This window comes from Halichoerus grypus, chromosome 2 (genome assembly GCF_964656455.1).
Source record: "Halichoerus grypus chromosome 2, mHalGry1.hap1.1, whole genome shotgun sequence".
Taxonomy (NCBI): domain Eukaryota; kingdom Metazoa; phylum Chordata; class Mammalia; order Carnivora; family Phocidae; genus Halichoerus; species Halichoerus grypus.
This window is the reverse complement of record NC_135713.1, coordinates 32,623,931-32,643,637: the sequence shown is the minus strand read 5'-3', so window position 1 is coordinate 32,643,637 and position 19,707 is coordinate 32,623,931. Positions and strand designations below refer to the sequence as shown.

The following is a 19,707-nucleotide window of genomic DNA, read 5'->3' as shown; positions in this document are numbered from 1 at the left end:
AGATTCTACAATAGGGATAGGCAAGGATGCTGTGAGAGCAACCAAAAGAGGTCCCTAATCAAATCTTGATGGGGTGGGGCAGAGGCCTGTGAAACTTCCTGGAAGAAGTAGTCCTGATTTGATACATAAAGAGTGAGCTGGAGGACACTTAATAGAATGAGGGTGGGAGCTTTTGGCATAGTGTGAAGCCATATGCTGGGCACAAGAAATGGGATCTGAGGTATGAGGAAACGACGAGGGTTGAAGCAAGGTTGTCCCCGGCCTCGTCTCCCAACTGAGGTGCTTAGACTCTGCCCTGGCACACGGGGGAACTACTGAAAGGTTTTAAGGAGGGGAATAACATACTCATTTTAGAGAGATTATTTTCACGGCTGTGGGTTGGAAAGGTTTGAGAGAGACAAGGCTGGACATAGGTTGACTAGTAGGGATGTTGTTACAGCACTCTTGGGAGAAATCACAAGGATCTTGGGTGAGAAAAGTTTAAGAAATACTGGAAAAACTGGAGTTCTTTGTGATTGAATGGCTGATTGCACATAGATAATGAGGAGAGGCAAGAGCTAAGGAAGTTTCTGGTTTGGACCTTGATGTGGATGGTTGGCCACTAACTGAGACGGAGTTAGTACGTAGATGAGATTTGACTTGGTGAAGATACTTCATTTAATTTGGACCATACTGAGTGGAGGCATGTCATAATTAACTTAAAGAAGTTTTTGTTTCTCACACAGAACCAAAAGGAGTATCCCTGATTGGCAGGCAGCTCTCTTCTGTGCACTAATTTGGGAATTGAGATTCTTTCTATCCATGGCCCCACCATTTTCAACATTTATTTGGCAGAAAGGGGAAGAACATGGAACATAGTGCCTGGAAGGTTTTATGGTCCAACCCTGGAATTATTATATGTCACTCTCACTCACTATCTGTTGGCCATAACTTATTCACATGACCAGCCCTAATCTCAAAGAAGGCTGGAAAATGTCTAACTGCCCAGGAACAAGAGGAAACAATTTTGGGAATTAGCTTACAGATTGTGCCACCTGGGAAACTTTTGGATATTGAAGTCTGAGACTTGGAGGAAGGATCTGAGCTGGAAATATGGCTTTAGGAGTCATCAGAGACAGGGGCAGTTTATATCATGAGAGCAGATGAAGTCACTCCCAGAGAAAAAGTAGAGGCAAGAGCAGAGGGTCAAGGACAGAGCTTTTAAGTTGGCCAACACACACAGCTGGGGTGGGAAAAGGGATGCTAGGAAGGAGCTTGGAAGCCTTTTGAAGTCAGAAGACCAGGGCAGTATTGTACCTTGGAAGCCCATGAATGGAGCATTTCAAGGAGTTGGTAAAAAATAGTGTAAAATGTAATAGAAAGGTGCAGGAATATAGTAAAATAAACCCCAAGATGTCTACTGAATCAGATAGTTAAATGTTAGAGACCAGATAGAGTAGTTCTCACTTCAAAGGTGTGGTCAAGGCAGAAACCAGACTTTAGTGCATTGAGGAATCAACAGGGAGCTAGAGAGGGGAGGAGGATGGAGAAACTGGAGCCAAGGAGATAGTTGATGAAACAAGGTCCCTGAGAGAACAGGAGTTTTGAGTTTGTCCAAGTGTTGCTTTATGACATGCTTTTCTTTCTTCTTCTTTTTTTTTTTTGCCCATATTATGATTGATAACTGAGATTTGTTACAAGCAATTTTGCTAACTTACCTGGTAATAAAGGCTTCAATTATATGTCTGGTTCTGTATTAGCTGGTTTACATGATCAATCCACCCATCCTGGGAAATACAATTAATCTTTGAAAGGAAAACCACATTTTTCTTGGTTTTGAATAAAGTATAATTATCGCAGAAAAGAGAAATACTACTACTGTAACTTTGTTATAACTTGGCAAAACTAAGGCAAATTATAAATCTTTTATTTTCTCTAAAACAGAGTTCTAGCCTGTCCTTTACATTTAAACAAATATTGACATTATATTTATTTTCCCTCACTCCTATTCTTTAGCTAGGAGCATGTTTAGAGGCCCTTTCTTTTGTATTTTTTCATAATGGGGAAGTGAGATAGAAATAAAGAGGCTGACGTTTGGATTGAGGTGGGTACTTAACGTTCTGGTGTTTAATATTGAGCCATAAGACCTAGATTTATTATTAAATCACTCCACAGTTATCGTTCCCTTTTTCTTCCAGTAAGTCATATAGCATTAATTTAAAATCCTTTAAAAATTGTTTCTGTATATTGTACATTGTTTCTCACTTAAGACCAGAATATAGATAACAAATCTGCAAATAAGCCATTACTACTATATACTAATGATAAAGGTGATGGCAAGAATCATTTTCAGTATGTTTTATATTGTATTTTAAACAGCATTTCACAGAACTGTTCAAATGTATTCATTTTACCTTTCTGTAAAAACTTTTAAAACATCGCCAAAGGTCATATTTAGAATTTGAATTACCATCGTTGGGAGTGCAATTTAATATTTGTACTTGATACATTGAGGTTTTTTGTTTTTTGTTTTTTAAAGATTTTATTTATTTATTTGACAGAGACAGTGAGAGAGGGAACACAAACAGGGGGAATGGGAGAGGGAGAAGCAGGCTTCCCACGGAGCAGGGAGCCCGATGCGGGGGCTCAATCCCAGGACCCCAGGATCATAACCTGAGCCGAAGGCAGATGCTTAACAACTGAGCCACCCAGGCACCCTGAGGTTTTCTTTTTTTCTTTTTTTAATGTTATCATGTTATTAACATAATTTCTTTTACTTTCTTTCAGATTCTCCTATTAGGAAATAGGATCAAAGTAATAAGTAAAATATCTTTAAAATATTGATTCAGGGGCGCCTTGTGTTCCCTCTCTCACTGTGTCTCTCTGTCAAATAAATAAGTAAAATCTTAAAAGAAAGTAAAATAGTTTAAATCTACTTTCTAGAAAAAAGATAGATAACCGTATTCATCTTTTATTCTTAATTCCTATTTTGCTACCTGGTTCATAATTGACCTTGAATAAAAAATATTTGTGAATTGAGGATAATATTTGAGTCAGTATCTTTTTAGAAAAATTTTTAAGTGTTTCATAATAGAGCACACAACATTTCTAGTTCATCTTATTGCTGTGTTCTTTGTATACTTGATACCGGAGTCAGTCCTTAACTGCAAAAAGATGAGTTGGCCGTGAAATGAGTATCCAGCAATCATCTCTCCATTATGCTAGCCAGAATACATTTCAGAGCTAAAGTTGCACCATTCAAGAAATGTATGTTTGCTGATGAGATTTTAAAGAAAGCCACACTTTGTGTCACCCTGGCCCAGTGTTTCAATCATGCCCAGAATCTCTTCTTCATCACAGGCCTATTTTTCTCTGAGAATCACTTTCCCTCTTGTGATTTATGTAAAGGTATATTTTTAGCTTTGTAACCTCTCTGTTTTATCAGCTTCTTGTTTTGTATGTCGAATAGGATGTTGGATTTTGGGGAGGGAGTTAGAGATGGCTGTGAGGTCTGTTTCACGTCTCTGTAAAATGGCAAGCATTGTGTTGGACGTGTGGGTAGAGCGATAAATTTCCATATCTGGCATAGTCCCCTCCCTCAAGGAGCAGTAGGTATAACGTAGGCCTGTTCCCTCCTCTCTTGCGCAGCTCTAACAGTTCTAATTCTACACCCAATTCTATCCCTTCCATAGAACTTATTTGGGCACCACATCATTGTATTAGTCACACTAGCTGCTGTAACAAGTAGGACTCCCCAATTTCAGTGGCTTAGCACCCATACTTTTACTTTTCACTCATATCGAACAGTGCAGTGTGTTTCTGAGTAAGTGGGTTCTGCTGCACACAGTCATTTAAAGACCCTGAAGAACCCCGGAGGAAGCTCAGTCATCCTCCAAGGTCACCTTGGATGTCAGTGTCCACACTGCAGAAGGCAAAAGAGCATAAGGGGCCTGGAAATCACAGGTATCGCCTCCCTCTCTCCATTGTCTAGAGCTCAGCCACATGGCCACCCATAACTACAGTCCATAACTGGGAAATACAAGTCGTTGAGCCCCAAAAGAGTGGCTGCTAAGGTGGGTTGAAGGGCAGTGATGAATTTCCCACCTGCATTGGAGAGTAAGTCTCATCTAACCCTGTTTCTTTCTGCTGGAATAGATAGAATGAACTGTTTTCCTTTAGTAATTGATTCTGTTTCAGAAATCATCTGGGAACTGAAATGGAAGGAAATAGGTTATTTTCTTTCTCCAATACAGTGAACTTACTTTAAAAAACAGGAAAACCAAATATTTGAAGGTGTTACTGTTAACCTGCTAGAAATGCTTTCTCCTAGGCGATGCTGTGTTCTTTCTCTTGGCCATCTGGCACACAAGCACCTCCTCCGTGAGATCCCCGGGAGCCGCCTCTTCCCACCCGTTTCCCCAGGGACAGGCAGCACTGGCGTCCTCCCTGCTCTGCTAGGACGTGAACATGCATGAGTTAGTTTAATCCACTCACTCCTCACTCATCCAAGCACTTATAAGATGAAAAAAAGGTTGAAATTCACTGTGTTACAATTATAGACTAGCAAGGATGCGGGGGGAAAAGGCACTTAGCACTAAGGCTCTTGGGGAAGAGGGAGTTGTGGCAATGCTTCTTTTAGAGGGAGGAAGTTTCGGGCGCCTGGGTGGCTCAGTTGATTAGGCATTGGACTCTTGATTTTTGGCCCAAGGTCATGGTCTCAGGGTCTTGAGATCGAGCCCTGCGTCAGGCTCCCCACTCAGCGGGGTATCTGATTCTCCCTCTTCCTCTGCCCCTTCTCTCACTCTCTCTCTCAAAAAACTAACTAACTAACTAAATAAATAAATAAATAAATCAGTCTGTCTGTCTTTAGAGGGAGGAAGTTTGGTCCAAATCTCCTTGATTACTCATGGATGCTTTTCCTCCCCCAGATGATGAAGTTTATGAGGAAAGGAGTCCTGTTGTGATCATCTCTAACTCTAGCACCCAGTATAGTGACAGGCTCATCATACTAGACATGCAGTAAACCAGATAGACTGGATGATGATATATGTCAATGAATTTATAAATTTTATTTATTCCATAATTTTCTATACATTATCTCATGCACTTCTCATAACAGCTTTATGAGAGGGCAGCTATTCTTACTCTTGGTTTATAGATAATGGATTCAGAGATAATTCAGAGAATTTCCCAATGTCCTTCAGCGGGTTAATGGAATAGATCTCAGGTGTTCTGCACCTAAGCTTATGTATATGGGCAAGAATGTTCTTTTTAGCAGAAACAAAAAGACGGTTCTTCTATCATGTTCTGAAGCTCTTTATATTCCTGCCAGCACAGGGTTTTGTACCTAGTACGTGTTCTATAAATATTTCTTAAATAATTGACAAAGATTTAAAAGGTATAAATCAGATTCGCCTGAACTGGACAAGCTTCTTATTAGAGACTGGCATAAGCTTTTACCTATCATTGTTGTGCCACAGGTGAAAAAATTTGCCTCTGGTATATTCTAATTCAAGGATTTTTTTTTTTTTAATTCAAGGAGTTTTTAAAATGCTACTTTGGTTTCTGCTTTTCTTTGGCTTCTTCATTCTGCTAGCACTTATACCCTTAGAGTCTTCCCAAGGACACTGTTCTGTGAAAGCTGAGACTGGATGGATGTTCTTACTGCAGCAGGTTAATTCGTTTTATAATGGACTTGCTTTAATGTCCTTTGATGCTCTAAAATCTCATACTTCCTCAGTATTGGAGTTTATGATAGACATTGATTGCTTCCATCTCTGAATTACTCATATTTCATCCCATAAAGGTAGAGAAAATATATTTCTCTACAGAAATATGAAAATAATATACCTAGCTTATTAAAATTGCAGCTAAGGATGAAGGCATGGCTCATAGAAGTATAAAATTACATAGATATTCTGCTTTATCAAATGTACATGCCTGAAGACAGACTTACTTTGTACCTTCCATTTCTGTCCTGCTCCCTGCTCCCCTCCCGCTGCTCCCCCTCAGCCACTTCCAGCTGCTGCCCATTTCATTTAGCGGAGATGGTCCACGAAGACATCCTGACCACTTGCTCCTTTCCTTTATATAATGCACATCTAATTCATGTTCGTGCAGTGTTGGCATTGGTCTCTAAAATGTTTCTGAAATCAGAGGACTTGAGACCTCTATGTTTGAAAGCCAGGTGTGAGTGCATTGGCTAGTCTACTTGTAGCTATGAAATTATGGAGAAGGAGCTGAGAGTTTACTGTCAAATCAGCAAGAGGACTTGGATTAAAAAATAAATAAAATTTTAAGGAGGTTTCAATGTTAGAAGATATTTCTCTTCAGTATACTTGAGTAAGAATTTATTTCATCATCTCTAGAAACACCTGCTTTTTTCAAGACTCTGTAACCAGGAGACAGAACAGACAGTAGGAATTATTCAGAGTGTGTGGCCTGTAGAATGTGGCTGGTAAATGTTTAATGAATGAGGAGATGGACAGGTGAACAAAAATAGAATGGTGATGGTGAAGGGCCCAGAACTCTGCTTCTGTTTTCTGTTTTTGCTTAACAGCGCTATACTTTTTGTTTTGTTTGGCTTATTTTTCTAAGAGCAATATAAATGCCAAGTTTTAGAAAGACAGACCCACCTTTTCATATTAATCATTTCGAGGGAAACACCATTAGTGCCTTAGCCTACTACCTAATGGTATTTTAATCTGCAGGAAATCCAAGAGAGTGCTTTAGAAAGTGTTTGTAATTGAAGACTCAGTGGTGCCAATTATGTGTTTAAATAGAGGGAAGTGGATGTCAGGGGCATGTGGATTTCAATCTCCTATTATTGTAACAATAAAGTGCCAGAATTCTGAAATGGTTCTTAAGATTTTTCTTATCCACTGATTGTGTCTTATTGCTCATATATCATCAACAAAATAATGTTAGCCACATGTAATAAAAGTGACATCATAGTATTTGTCCTGAACTTACCCTTCAATCATAGAATAACAGAGACAGAATATTAATATTGTAAAGGTTCTAATACTAAGCAATAAAAGTCTCACTCATTATTCCAGTGACTTATTCTTGCCAGTTACTTTTGTTCTGCCACATAGTGAAAAAGAATTACATCTTCTTTTCCATTTCTGTTTTGCAGGGGAAGATGGTGAAAGGAATGGGAGGGGCTATGGATCTAGTGTCCAGTGCGAAGACCAAAGTGGTGGTCACCATGGAGCATTCTGCAAAGGTAACGTGTGCTACGTTTGGAAATTCCCAGTATGCCGAAATCCTGTATGTCAGTCATGGTTTTTATTGTTTTCTCAGGCTTGTCCAAATTGATAGCATTTATATTTTAGAGAGAAAGGTTGCAAATAAAAGCAGTTATTTATACTCATTCAGCTAAGTGGTTCTTTAACTTTGAGTGAAAGAAACAGTGGGGTATTCTTTAATTATTTGCATACACAATAAAAGTAAAAACTATAATGTCTTCAAACTCAGTGAAAAGATGTCAGGGCAGATGTTGCAATTCAGGTTTAAAGATGATTAGAGTGGCTACTCTCTGCATGCAAAATGAAAAACACAACAGAATATGGCCTTTCAACAACAGTTATTTTCAAGTGGACAATATGGCCTCTTACTAAGACTGTGAAGTGCCATTTTGGGAAGGGTGAGAAAATGGTGGACTTGGTGATAGCAAGTGTCCTTATTCTGAAAAGTAAGATACTTTTATTTTGATTGCTGATTATGTGTTAAGTACTTCTATTATTTGGAATGACAAACTACACAAAAATCGTGGAGCTTACATTTGGTGGTGGTGTGGTGGTGATGATGATGGTGATGATGATGGTATCATCATCATCCTACAAAAATGACGGCTACCATTTATTGAGCTTACGGTTATTGACAGTATATTAAGCACTCTGTGTGTATTTGCATGTATAAGCCCATGAACCTGATACAGATATTTTTTGTGGTTTCTAAAACAGCTTCAGAGAGGTTAAGTTCCTTGCATGAGGTCATATAACTAGCGGAACTGAGATTAGAACTGGGTGTCTGTGATTCCACAGTTCAGTCTTCTAACTACAGAGCTATCAGTATAACTTTGTTCCTTGTTCCCAACTCAGTGTTTTTGAACCAGCTGAGCTAATTGCCTTCCTGACCTGAATCCATGGGTTTCTGATGGTTTGCAAAATTGATACTGGGTGGTACTCTTCATTGTCTGTGCTGTTTGTTCATTGCCCTTTATTTTTTATAATTCTTAGTTTTAACACAAAATCTACCTGTTCTCACCTTGAGACCTGCTAATTTGAATGGAAATGTTAGTTCATTTGTCCTGGTTTTTTTTGTTCTGTTTTGTTTTTTTGTTTTTGTTTTTTGAGAGACAGAAAGCACGCGCTGCCAGGAGGGGCAGAGGGGTAGAGAGAGTCTCATGCAGGCTCCACGCCCAGCATGGAGCCTGACACGGGGCTTGATTTCAGGACCTTGAGATCACGACCCAAGCCAAAATCAAGTCGGAAGCTTAACCGACTGAGCCACCCAGGCGTCCCTTGCCCTGTTTTTATTTAGAGATGCAGCATCCTGGGAGAGCATGGAGCTGGAAGATTTGCATCTGTCTTGCTTCCCATGAGGGAGTTCTGTTACAGAGTGATGTGTGCCATGAAATGGTTTTGTTGTGAAAACTGTAATAAATATGAAAATATCAGAAATTGTTTTGTAAACAGTGGAAAGTAAGCAGTAGAGCATAAATATGAAACAATAGAAATGAAACCAACACAGGTGACTTTTGAGAGATGCCTTGCAAAAGCATCCAGGATACTTCATTTCAAAGGCAAAAGGATGCCAAGCGTGCAAATCAAATCCAAATATTTTCTGGAGCATAATGTCTAATTTGGAGAAAACTCTTTCTGACTTCCTTTTTGTTGTTACTTTAATGTTGATGCATAGGCATTGAAGCCCAACTCATTTTAGATTATTTTTGTGCATTCGTTTTCAAAACATTAGGCCTGTGTTTAGCAAATTCTTTCTTTCTCTCTCTCTCTCTTTTTTTTTTAAAGTCTTTTCTTTTGTCTCAGTCAGAATTTCTGAAACAGGAAAAGAAATGGTTCTTCAAACTTTTGATTAGAAATCCCTAATTAAAGCTTTTTGCAGAAGCAAGATATTTTTACTATTTTCTTCTTCCTAGGCAGTTTTTTGGTGTCTAGCTACCTTTTTTCTTAGGCTTCTTTTCATCTCTTAACGTGTCCTTCTTCTGCCCTCTAAAAATGGCAAGAAAACGAAGGAAAGTAGTAACAGTTTGAGTCTTTATGAGGTACAAGGCCTTGTGCTTGGCATTGTACATACTGAATCTCGTTAGCTTCTCAGTGACCCTCTTAAGTAAGACTGCGATGTGAGCAGGTTAAGAAACTTGTCTAGGTATGTGATAGAGCTAGGAGCTTCACTCAGTTTGGTCAAGCTTGTGTTCATTATATCATACCAGGCTGCAACTTCATCAGAGCTAACTCTGCACCAGTGTTTCACCCAAATCTGCCCTTTTCTGGAAGCTTCAGGTTTCAGAATGATCACTTTCCCTTTTTGAGTTTCCCCTAAGACTTTCCTTGCTTTGATGAGACAGGTACCTGCAAAAATACCTGTTCTTCTCTAGGCTCTTCCTCAGATACCTTCTTGTCTTGCTCCCTCAGTTCACTCAGGTCTCTGTTCAAAGTGTCAGAGAAGCTTTCCCCCAACTATTCTATAAAACAGAAGTACCCCCTCTTCTGATGGACCGTCATCGCCTTCACTAGAATATAAGTTCTGTGAGGGCAGGGGCTCTGTCCATTGTAAGAGCTGAAGCGAATCCTGTCTGATGCCCATTAGGACTCAATAAATACCTGTTGAATTCATTAATTCTTCAAATAATAAAGAGACTTTGAACATGTAGAGCACTTTTAACTTTTTTGAAGCAGTTTCACGACTGCCTCCATATCTCATCATTACAATACTCTTGTGAGGTAGGTCTTGTTGCTTCCTTTGCAAAGGAGAACAAACCCAGTGCCATAGAGGTTAATTATTCCGGTAAAAGTCAAGTACAAAATTAGGAGCAAAAGCAAGCTGAGAATCCATGTATCCTGCCTTTGGGCCCCCATTTTTTTCTAATAACCTTTTTTGTCTGGCAGGTACCATTACCACTAACAATATAAAAGAAAGTGCTTTGTTCTCAGTATTGTGTACTGGAAATATTTCCTAAGGGTATAACTTTCAGAGCACAAGAGCAGAGAAATTCGGTCATAGTTGTCATTTATTGGAAGCAAGCAAAGCTTGGGTACCTATTTTAGAGAACATAAATGAAAGATCTTTCTTTTTTTTTTAATTTTATTATGTTATGTTAGTCACCATACAATACATCATTGGTTTTTGATGTGGTGATCCACGATCCATTGTTTTTGTATAACACCCAGTGCTCCATGCAGTACGTGCCCTCCTTAATACCCATCAACCGGCTAACCAATCCCCCCTCCCCACTCCCCTCTAAAACCCTGTTTGTTTCTCAAAGATCTCTTTCTAAAACAGGTTTAGATTTTATTTTTATTACAGTAGGAGTTCTGTATTCTGAAAGGATGAAAAGAATCATAATTATATTGTTAAGATATTGGGAATAAGTCTTTATGAATAAGTTTTTGATTACATCTAATCTATATCTGATAGCAAAGGTGTCCTATAGAAATCTTGAATGCAGTTTTACATTGTCTTTACTTTCTATGGAGAGGAATTATATAAAGTAAATGAGGTTTATTAGTCGTATTTATTTTGGACCAAATGTGTTACCAAAGGCCAACAAATGTGAAAGATTTTTTAAAAAAATTCTTTCCTGGGAAACATTCTTGGAATAATTTTCAGCAGCATTGATAAGTATTCCAAGGTAAATAAAGTATTTCTTTGTTGGAATAATTTATAATTAACATGGTTTCAGCTGGTTTAATTGTTTTCATTCATAGAAGCTTGTCAATATTTTGTAAGTTGTTAATGAGACTATTTCGTGGCTAGGATCTGTTTAGGGAAAAAAATATTTACCTTTAAAAAATAGAAATCCTTACATGGTTTTGCCTTTTTACTTCTCCATCAATGATGAAAATGCCTGCCAAAAAAATTTTATAATGGAAAAGAAAGAAAGCAGAATACAGTCCAACAACCAATAAAGCTCTTTAAAATGTCTTATAGAAATTTAATTAAGCTAATAACTCTAAATTCTGAGGCTTTGAATATCCACGGTTCTTAAAAGGAAAACTAACTCACAGAGAAGCTTTCTGATGTACCACAACAATTCATGAATGGAAAGAGAAAATCACTCCTGTTCACGCTTGGGCTGTACCATCCTTAGGCTAGAGATCATAGGATGCAATCTTTAGAGAGAAAATAAAAGGCCATGATAAAGATTTTTGTGTTACATGTAAGAAAAATGGCCTTCTATTCTAAGATCTCTAAACCCTGAAGACTGTTTTCAGGGAAATGCCTTGCTGTATGTACTCTCATTTGGTTAGCCTTCCCATTGAGAATGTGCCTGTAACCACAAACTGTTATTACATCCACATATAAAAACCATTTTGTAATAGCAACTGTCTCTACTTCAGAGCTAGCTGAGTCTTTCTGCTCAAGTCCTTTGTGGATTATTGGAATCCCTACCAAATAGGTACTGTGTAAAGGCCAAAAATACCCCATGAGTATAAACTCAGTGTGAGTAATTATCATCTTGTCCTTTTACCCTGCAATCCTGATTTTCTTTAGTTAGCCAATCCCATGTTTCTTTTCTCTTTCTTTTCAGTCTTCATAGTGATTTGACAGTCAGTGGTTTTGTAATACGACATTCCCTGTGAGGTATGTTTTTGTGTGTATGTATATAGACGCTTTTTCACTTGGTATAAGCATTGAGACCAGTGGGGAGAAGGAAAGACAAGGGACAGTGACATTCAGGCTCCTTTTATGATGTTTTGGCAAAAACCCAAAGAGAGATCCGTCCTAGGTTTCATTGTGCCACCAGATGAAGTACTGAATATTCTCTTGTAAAATTCAGCTTATGTAGCCCCTCTTTTCAGTGTGTTAATGCAAGCCTTGAAGCTGTAGGGCGGAGTGGGCAGAAGAGGTAGAATAACCATAATTCACTCAGCTTCTCTCTTGACTTATAAATGTGTATGTTTCATACTGCCGTCTTGAGATGTCTTTGCTTCTCCCTTCGATCATACCTTTATTTATCTCCCCAAAGTCTTGTAAGCCCCATCACATACTTCTGCTAGCTGTGCTTCTCCTAGTGAGTTCAGAGATGTTGGGAATATACAAGTACATATCTTGGGATTAGAAAGCAGCCTCCGGTGGCCCTTAGATACTCTGTCATGTGGTATTTTACAGCTCTAGCTCTGTTGGAGTTCCTTCAGTCTGAATTACAATATTCAGACAGCCAGTCCTGAAGAATAGGGAGGGTGTTACCATTTGAATGTGGGGTGATGGAGTCTGTGGTGGGTGTGTGGTTCAAGTAGCATGAACAAAGGCTTTAAGACTTGGTCCCTTAAGGAGCAGAGTTTGCCTTCTCTGTACTTGATCATTAGGGCTTTCCCAAAGAAGTTTCCTGAAAGAAGAAATATGTTGCAGCCACATTTAAAAAGCACTTAACAGAAAAGATGGGCATAAAATGGCGTTTTATTTAAAGCAAAACCTTATTACATGCACGCTCCGTTGCCTCAGGTGAATAAAATGCTGATATCAAATGCAAAAATCATCATGTTGTGAAAAAGAGAGCTTGTTGTTTGGGATTAAGTCCATTGTGATAACATGAAGCTTACCATCATGATAACAAGGGAGATTTATTATCATTTAACCGGAGTTGTTTGTTACTGAAGAATTTAGATGCAGGATTTCACACAAGTATCTAAAGAATTAAAGAGAGATCACCATGAAGCAAGTAATAGGAAGTACTGAGTCCCTAAATTATTTAAAAAGAAAACGTGACTTCCCAGGTCTTACATGAAACCTTTAAGAGACCAAGGGGGAAAAAGAAAAACTGGAGAAGCAGGTGGAAGAAAGAGATTTAGCTCTTCATCAAGGTTATGATGAAGTTAGCAAGTGTAAGGGCATAGTGAAATCAGGAGCCCCTGAGCCTGGTCAGAGCATGTTTAATGCTACACGTTGTATCCGTTCCTCTGACTTTTGTGGCATTTCTTCATGGGGAAAGACAGAAAGACAGACAGAAAGAAGCAAAATGATCAGGATGAACCACACCCCACTGACCCTAAATATTTGTGTGTAGATTCCACCCCTCCTACTACTGCATTTTGTGCGATTTCTACAGTGATCAGGTAAGGTAGACAAGGCCATTGTAGGGGGAACCACAGCACAGGGAATTGAAGGGACCAAATGACCGTTCAAAGGCAGATGCAAGAGAAAAATAAATGGGTCTTTGGACTCTTAACACAGTGTTCTTTGCCACCACACTACACTGCCATCTCTTTTTTAGGATTTATTATTTTTTTTATTTTTATTATTTTTTTTAAGATTTTATTTATTTATTTGACAGAGACACAGCGAGAGAGGGAAGACAAGCAGGGGGAGTGGGAGAGGGAGAAGCAGGCTTCCCGCTGAGCAGGGAGCCCGATGCGGGGCTCGATCCCAGGACCCTGGGATCATGACCTGAGCTGAAGGCAGATGCTTAACGACTGAGCCACCCAGGCGCTGGTTCCTCCTTTGTGAATCATTAATCTGTGCCCCTGCCATACCACATTGTAAGGCTCAGCCCAGCATGGTTAGAATAGAGCGCTAAAGGGGGAGTTAGTCCTGTTTTGGCTTCATAGCTAACCTGTTGTTGAATATTGAAATTGTGACATTCTTTCATCTTTTTGCCCCTTATTTTCTTTCCTTGATCTGTGTTGTGTCTTAAAGCTAAATGTGAATGGAGTCCTCTAGTGACATTGTTCTCACTGCAAGAAGGCATTGGTGGCAGTTTCCTAGGCCAGCCATATGTGGTTTCATTAGTTCTGCAGTCTCAGGAATTGTGGTTAGACCATTTTCTGCACAATTACATGTCTAACTTCATATAGAGCTCCTAAAGAATTCCCCGGTAGATGGTAGAAATGTTAAATATGTTTTGTATAAACAATAGTAACTAACATTTATAGAGCACTTGTTGAGTGCCGGACACTTGCATCTCATTTTGCAAGAACCCCATGGGGTAAGGCTGATGGGGGCGGGGCACAGGCCCACACACTCTGCGCAGCCCGTGGAGCAGAGCCAGACTTTATCCCCCGGTTCTTTGGCTCCAGCCCACAGTCTTAACCATACGCTATACTGTTTATGTAGCAAATAGTCTAGAAAAGGTCTCTTCTGGGAGCTCACAGTTCTGTCTGTTGAAATTCCTGATTTCTCCTAAAACGGAGTTGGTTGTTCATTAAAATCCAAGTAGTTTCTTTCACACCAGACGCAGATCTTGCTCAAATAATGAGAACAAAGTAAGAGCTCCCTGCAAAAAATGTTCTTCAGAGGCCCACAGATTGTTCACTTTGTTCCCAGGCAGGCCCGGAATTCATTGTGACATGCCTTATTTGAGTTATATTAAATGTAAGGAGACCTGACAACCTACAAGCTTGAATATTCATTATTAATTTCAGCTCTTTAATTAAGCTTCTCTGACATGTGCAAACTTTCTTTGAAACTGGAAAGGAAAATAGAGCATTAGAAATGAAGTGAAAATGAGGTTTTATTTCTACAGTTATAAATGTTCTTATACAGTAAGATCCAGAAGCATATAACTTGTTATTAAAGGTGTAATGTCTATCCATTCTATATGTATTTCACACTCATTTTGATTAAAGTAATAGAGTTTGTCTTCTTGAAATCCATCTGGGATTCCCAGTAGACCTTCCATTTTCCTCCCCATTCATTTATTCAGAAAATACTTGGGTAATGCACATGACATCATGTGTGGTGTTTTTAGATCCAAAAAGAAGCAGTAGAAGCATTTTGCCATTTTTTAATAGAAGATTTAGAATATGATGGGATAGCCTTCAGCCTCGAGGGAAATATTAATTTAGGCTCCTGGTGCTTGATACTTAGAAAGAAGCTTAATTATAGTCATAATCAGAGCTAATGTTTCAGCTGTGTTCCATACGTGTCCCAGAGGCCACCTCGACACCTGGGATGTAGGGATGGGGGTTGGAGGATGGGGGAGAAGGGGGGAAAACCTGCTTTCCCCACTTTTTTTTTTTTTTTTTTTTTGAGTATAGTTGACACACAGTGTTACGTTAGTTTCAGGTGTATAGCATAGTGATTCAGCAAGTTTGTACATTATGCTATACTCCCCAGAGGTGTAGCTGCCATCTGTCCTGAAACATTGATACATGACTAGTACAGTATCATTGACTATATTCCTTATATTTCTTATGCTGTGTCTTTTATTGCCATGACTTACTCATTCTGTAACTGGAAGCCGGTACCTCCCACTCCTCTTTACTGACTTTGCTTAACCCCCCACCTGCTTTCTACTCTAAATCCCTTTTTATTTTATGTTTGAAGAAAGGGTACAGTAGCTCAAAGAAACTTTGAAAAAATACGAATTTCAGCCAGCTCACGCATTTTACTGATGAGCAAACTGAGGCTCAGACAAACTCTAGGAAAAGCGCAAATAGCTGTATGAGAATACGAATATAATCATGGTGTACTACACTGCCTGGCCCTGCAGTGAACAGTTTTACATGGTCATTTAGGCAGAACAATGTACATTCTAACCATGGAGTTAACTACGAATTGTGACACCTCTCTACTGAAGAACTGCAGATGATGAAGGAGGATGGGGTTTTGTAAGACAGTTAAGTCTTCATGTGCCATAATAAAAAGTTAGTAGATAGAGTCAAAAATGGATTAATCAAGAAATAAATAGCATGATAAACACAATATTTAAAAATGAAGAGGTAACAGGAAAAATGTGTAGAGATAGAAAATGCTAAGAAAAGTAAAATAAAATGGATTCCTGTTGAGAACAGGTCTAAAAGTAAGGAGGGGAGGCTAGGCACTGCTGTATTCACGTATGTTTTACTTCTCTAACAAACAAAATTAATTTATAAGAGGGTATTAGACATTTGTGTTTTATGTGTGCTTCCTGTCCTTGGTGAATAATAGCTCATGTTTGTCAAGGAGACCGTTCCCTGGAAGAGAAAAATAAGCAGGACACTAGAAGTGAAATTTCTCATTACAGGATATGAGGACTGAGACTTGACAAGTCCAATTTGTGGCAAGGTGTTTCCCACCTAAATAATTTATGACTTTGGCTATTCATTTGGTATTCTCCCTAAATTATTTTAGGGACAGAAGCTGTCTCCAGAAAGAAAGCAAAAGTGTGACTGTGCAAACATTTTAAAACAGCCTGTACCTAAGAGACAATTTCTCTGATGGTTCCTGTTTGTCCTGTCGTTATTCTACTTCTAAACAAGAATTGGTCCCTAACTGCTCTTTTTGATGTTCCTTCTTTAAAACAGGGAAATGTACATAAAATCATGGAGAAATGTACATTGCCACTGACTGGAAAGCAGTGTGTCAACCGCATCATTACTGAAAAGGTACGGTGCCTGTTTTTATTCCCTCTAATGCCTGTCACCCCTTTTTTTTATTTATAAGCATTTTTAGAATTTTTTTTGTTACCCTCTAAAACTGTGTTGTGTTGGTAGTCATAGGATTAATTTAGTCTGTGGGTAGACTGAATAGGAAAATTCATCAGTTTAATGTTTCTAAATGTAGAATTCTTAATGTGCAACTCTCTGGAAATGTACAGACTTGAACTGCTGTCCTTGGTAACTTTGACAGTGTGTGTAATCAAAGAAAAGTTTTATTCATCCTTTTACCTGGACTATTAAGATGTCTAAGATAGATGATATATATAAAGTTAAGAATATTCCTACCTTTCTTCTTTGCTTTCCCAAATCACAGGTGCAAATTGTTGGGTTTCATTTTGGGAAAGTCAGCCAAAATTGGGTTTTAATCATTTGGGTTCAGATTGCAGTAAAAGTCCCATAGTGAGCCAAGAAATTTATTCTATGGTTCTTGCATGCTTTCAGCTCTCTTTTTATAAAGTGGACTTCAGAACACACCAGCCATTTTCATGCTTCCCTAGATTTTTTCTTAGATGGGAAATCTTGGCTAATGGTACAACTGGAAACTGCTCAGATCTGAGAGCAGCCTCAATGACAGTTGTCTATAGTCATTTTTCTGACCCAGATTTGAACCTAGAATGTTGGAATGACATAAGTCTCAGAAGTGAGCTAGGAGGGTGTCGTTTTGATTCAATATCTTGGTGAAAGCAAAAAACAAAATTACCTGTATCAGGGTTGGTTTGTTTGGATGCTCTTCCTTTTGCTGAGAGCTGTAGGGATGGCATCCTGCCATTAACCTGGTTTGTTGCCCCTCACTGAGTGTGGTAAGAAGCACCCTAAAGCAGCCCTGTGAGGGGGAGGTTCATAATACCTTACAAAGCCACATTTTAAACAGCATTCTGTTGTAAATGGTGCTTTCCCCTAGGACCGTTTATGTGGAATTCCATTAAGATGACTTGTAAAGAATAGAAGTTGGATAAAAGGGCAGAATATTTTATTTCACCATTTATTCCCTGAGTCTTACCACTTCTTGAACCCCTCCAAAACTGTGGTGACAGGGCTTATTGAAAAGAATCCATTACTTTGAAAATAAAGACAAAGCAGTCCTCGATCCTGTTTTCTTTAAGAAAGTGGTAAACCTTAGAAGGATAATTCCAGCAGCATTTCCCCCTTGATCTTCCTCTTCTAAGTAAGCCCTCTCCCCTTCCCCGGTCCATGCACGCTCTGTCCTTGCTGTTACCAGGTCAGTGCTCTTACCTGCAGTTCCTTCCACGTGATTCTGCCTCCCCAAATCCTATCCATCCCTTAAGCCTAATGCAGTTTTCATTTTCGTCATTTTAGCACTCATGGCTTCATCCTTCGAGTGATGCACCATTCCTTTTGGCACCTGTCATCTTACACCTACATTTCCTTATGATAGAACATATTATTTAACTTTACTGCCATTTTTAAAAACTTATATATCCTTTCTTCCTATTCACATTATTGTTTTATACATTTATTCATTTAATAAGCATTTTGTGAGCATTTTGTCTGAATTAGAGTATTCCCAATAGTGTGTTACAGAAAAGAGGAGAACAGTCTCTGCCCCAAGGGAGCACATTCAGGAGGGCTAGACACCCAGCCTCCAGCAGGACCCACAGTTAGAGTAATACATGTGATAAAGACCATGATAGTGATACATGCTGGATGGTGAGTTAGGAACATAGAGAGAGGCTGCCTGTCAGCCTGGGGAGAGTGTCAGGAAAGCTTCTAACGGTATCGAATACAAACCTTTCTTTCTTTCTTTTTGTTTTTAAGATTTATTTATTTATTTTTAGAGAGAGAGAGCAGGTGGGGAGGGAGGGGCAGAGGGAGAGGGAGAAAGAAACTTAAGCAGACTCTACACTGAATGCAGAGCCTGATGCAGGGCTTGATCTCATGACCGAGATCTCAACCTGAGCCGAAACTAAGAGTCGGATGCTTAACTGACTACACCACCCAAGCATTCCAGATATAAACTTTTTGTGTTTTGCAAGGCATTTCACAGACCCTACCTTTTCTCCTCCAGTCTCAGTTTCTCTTTCCACCTTTACATTCTCCCCACTTCAGCTGCATTGAAATGCTGTGAATTATGTTGTCTTCCGCACCCCCCATGTTCTTCTGGGACTTTGCACATCCTTTTTCTCTCCCTGGAATACTCTTCCCACCATTTTCATCTGGCTAATACCTACTCATTTTTTTTATGTCTCAGCTATATGTTTCCTTCTCAGGCAGATCTTCCCTATCTCTCCACAAGTCTTCTGGGTGCTTCTCTGAATCCTAGTACATGCCCTAACTCAACACTGACCACTTTATTGAAATAACCTCTGAACTCTGCCTGTCTCACTCATTACTGTTTATCCAGGACTTTGCATGGTGTTTGCCCATACACAGTGAATGCTTGTTGAATAAATAAATGTACTGCACTTCTCTTGATGAGAAAGTTGATAGATGAGTGATGAGTCTTGAAAGGCAAGTAGGGGTGTACAAGTGAGAATAAGACCGAAGAGGTCCTTCTAGGCAAAGGAAAAAAAATAGGCAGAGTCATGGTGGAATTATAAAATAAGCAGCCTACCCAAGGACCTGCCAGTGGAACAGTTTAGAGTGAGGGCAGGACCAGACTCCGAAGACTACAGTTGAAAAGACAGTGAAGGGCTAAATCATAAAGGAATGTGGGGGCTCCTGGGTGGCTCTGTCTGTTGAACCTCCAACTCTTGATTTCGGTTCAGGTCATGATCTCATCAGGGCTGTGAGATGGAGCCCCCGGTAGGGCTCCTCCCTGAGTGTGGAGCCTGCTTTGAGATACTCTTCCCTCTCTGTCCGTCCCCCCACCCCTACTCGTGTGTGCATGCGCACACACACACTTGCTCTCTCTCTTAATGAATGAATGAATGAATGAATGTGAATGCCTTGTTAAGAAATTGGGTTTTATCTGGAAGGTAGTTGGGAGCCCTTCAATGATTTTAGATTGATTAGATTTGCATTTTAAAAAGAACACTGTAGCTTTTATGCAGAGTAGGGGGAGAAGGCATGAGACAGTCCAGTTAGAAGACTCCTGCGGTGACTGACATAGGCCAGAAATATCAGGACACACAGGACAGAAGGACAGATTTGAGAGACCCAGATG

The 19,707-nt window shown here is 39.3% G+C and overlaps 1 protein-coding gene across 3 annotated transcripts in view; it reads left to right on the top strand.

Moving 5' to 3' along the window:
* OXCT1 (3-oxoacid CoA-transferase 1) overlaps positions 1-19,707 on the top strand; it is a 171,800-nt gene that overhangs the window by 93,688 nt on the left and 58,405 nt on the right. For all 3 annotated transcript variants that reach the window (XM_078066683.1, XM_078066682.1, XM_078066685.1), the window contains 2 exons: positions 7,118-7,207; positions 16,449-16,529. In XM_078066683.1, the coding sequence (XP_077922809.1) occupies positions 7,118-7,207; positions 16,449-16,529 (171 nt within the window). The remainder of the gene's footprint in view (positions 1-7,117; positions 7,208-16,448; positions 16,530-19,707) is intronic.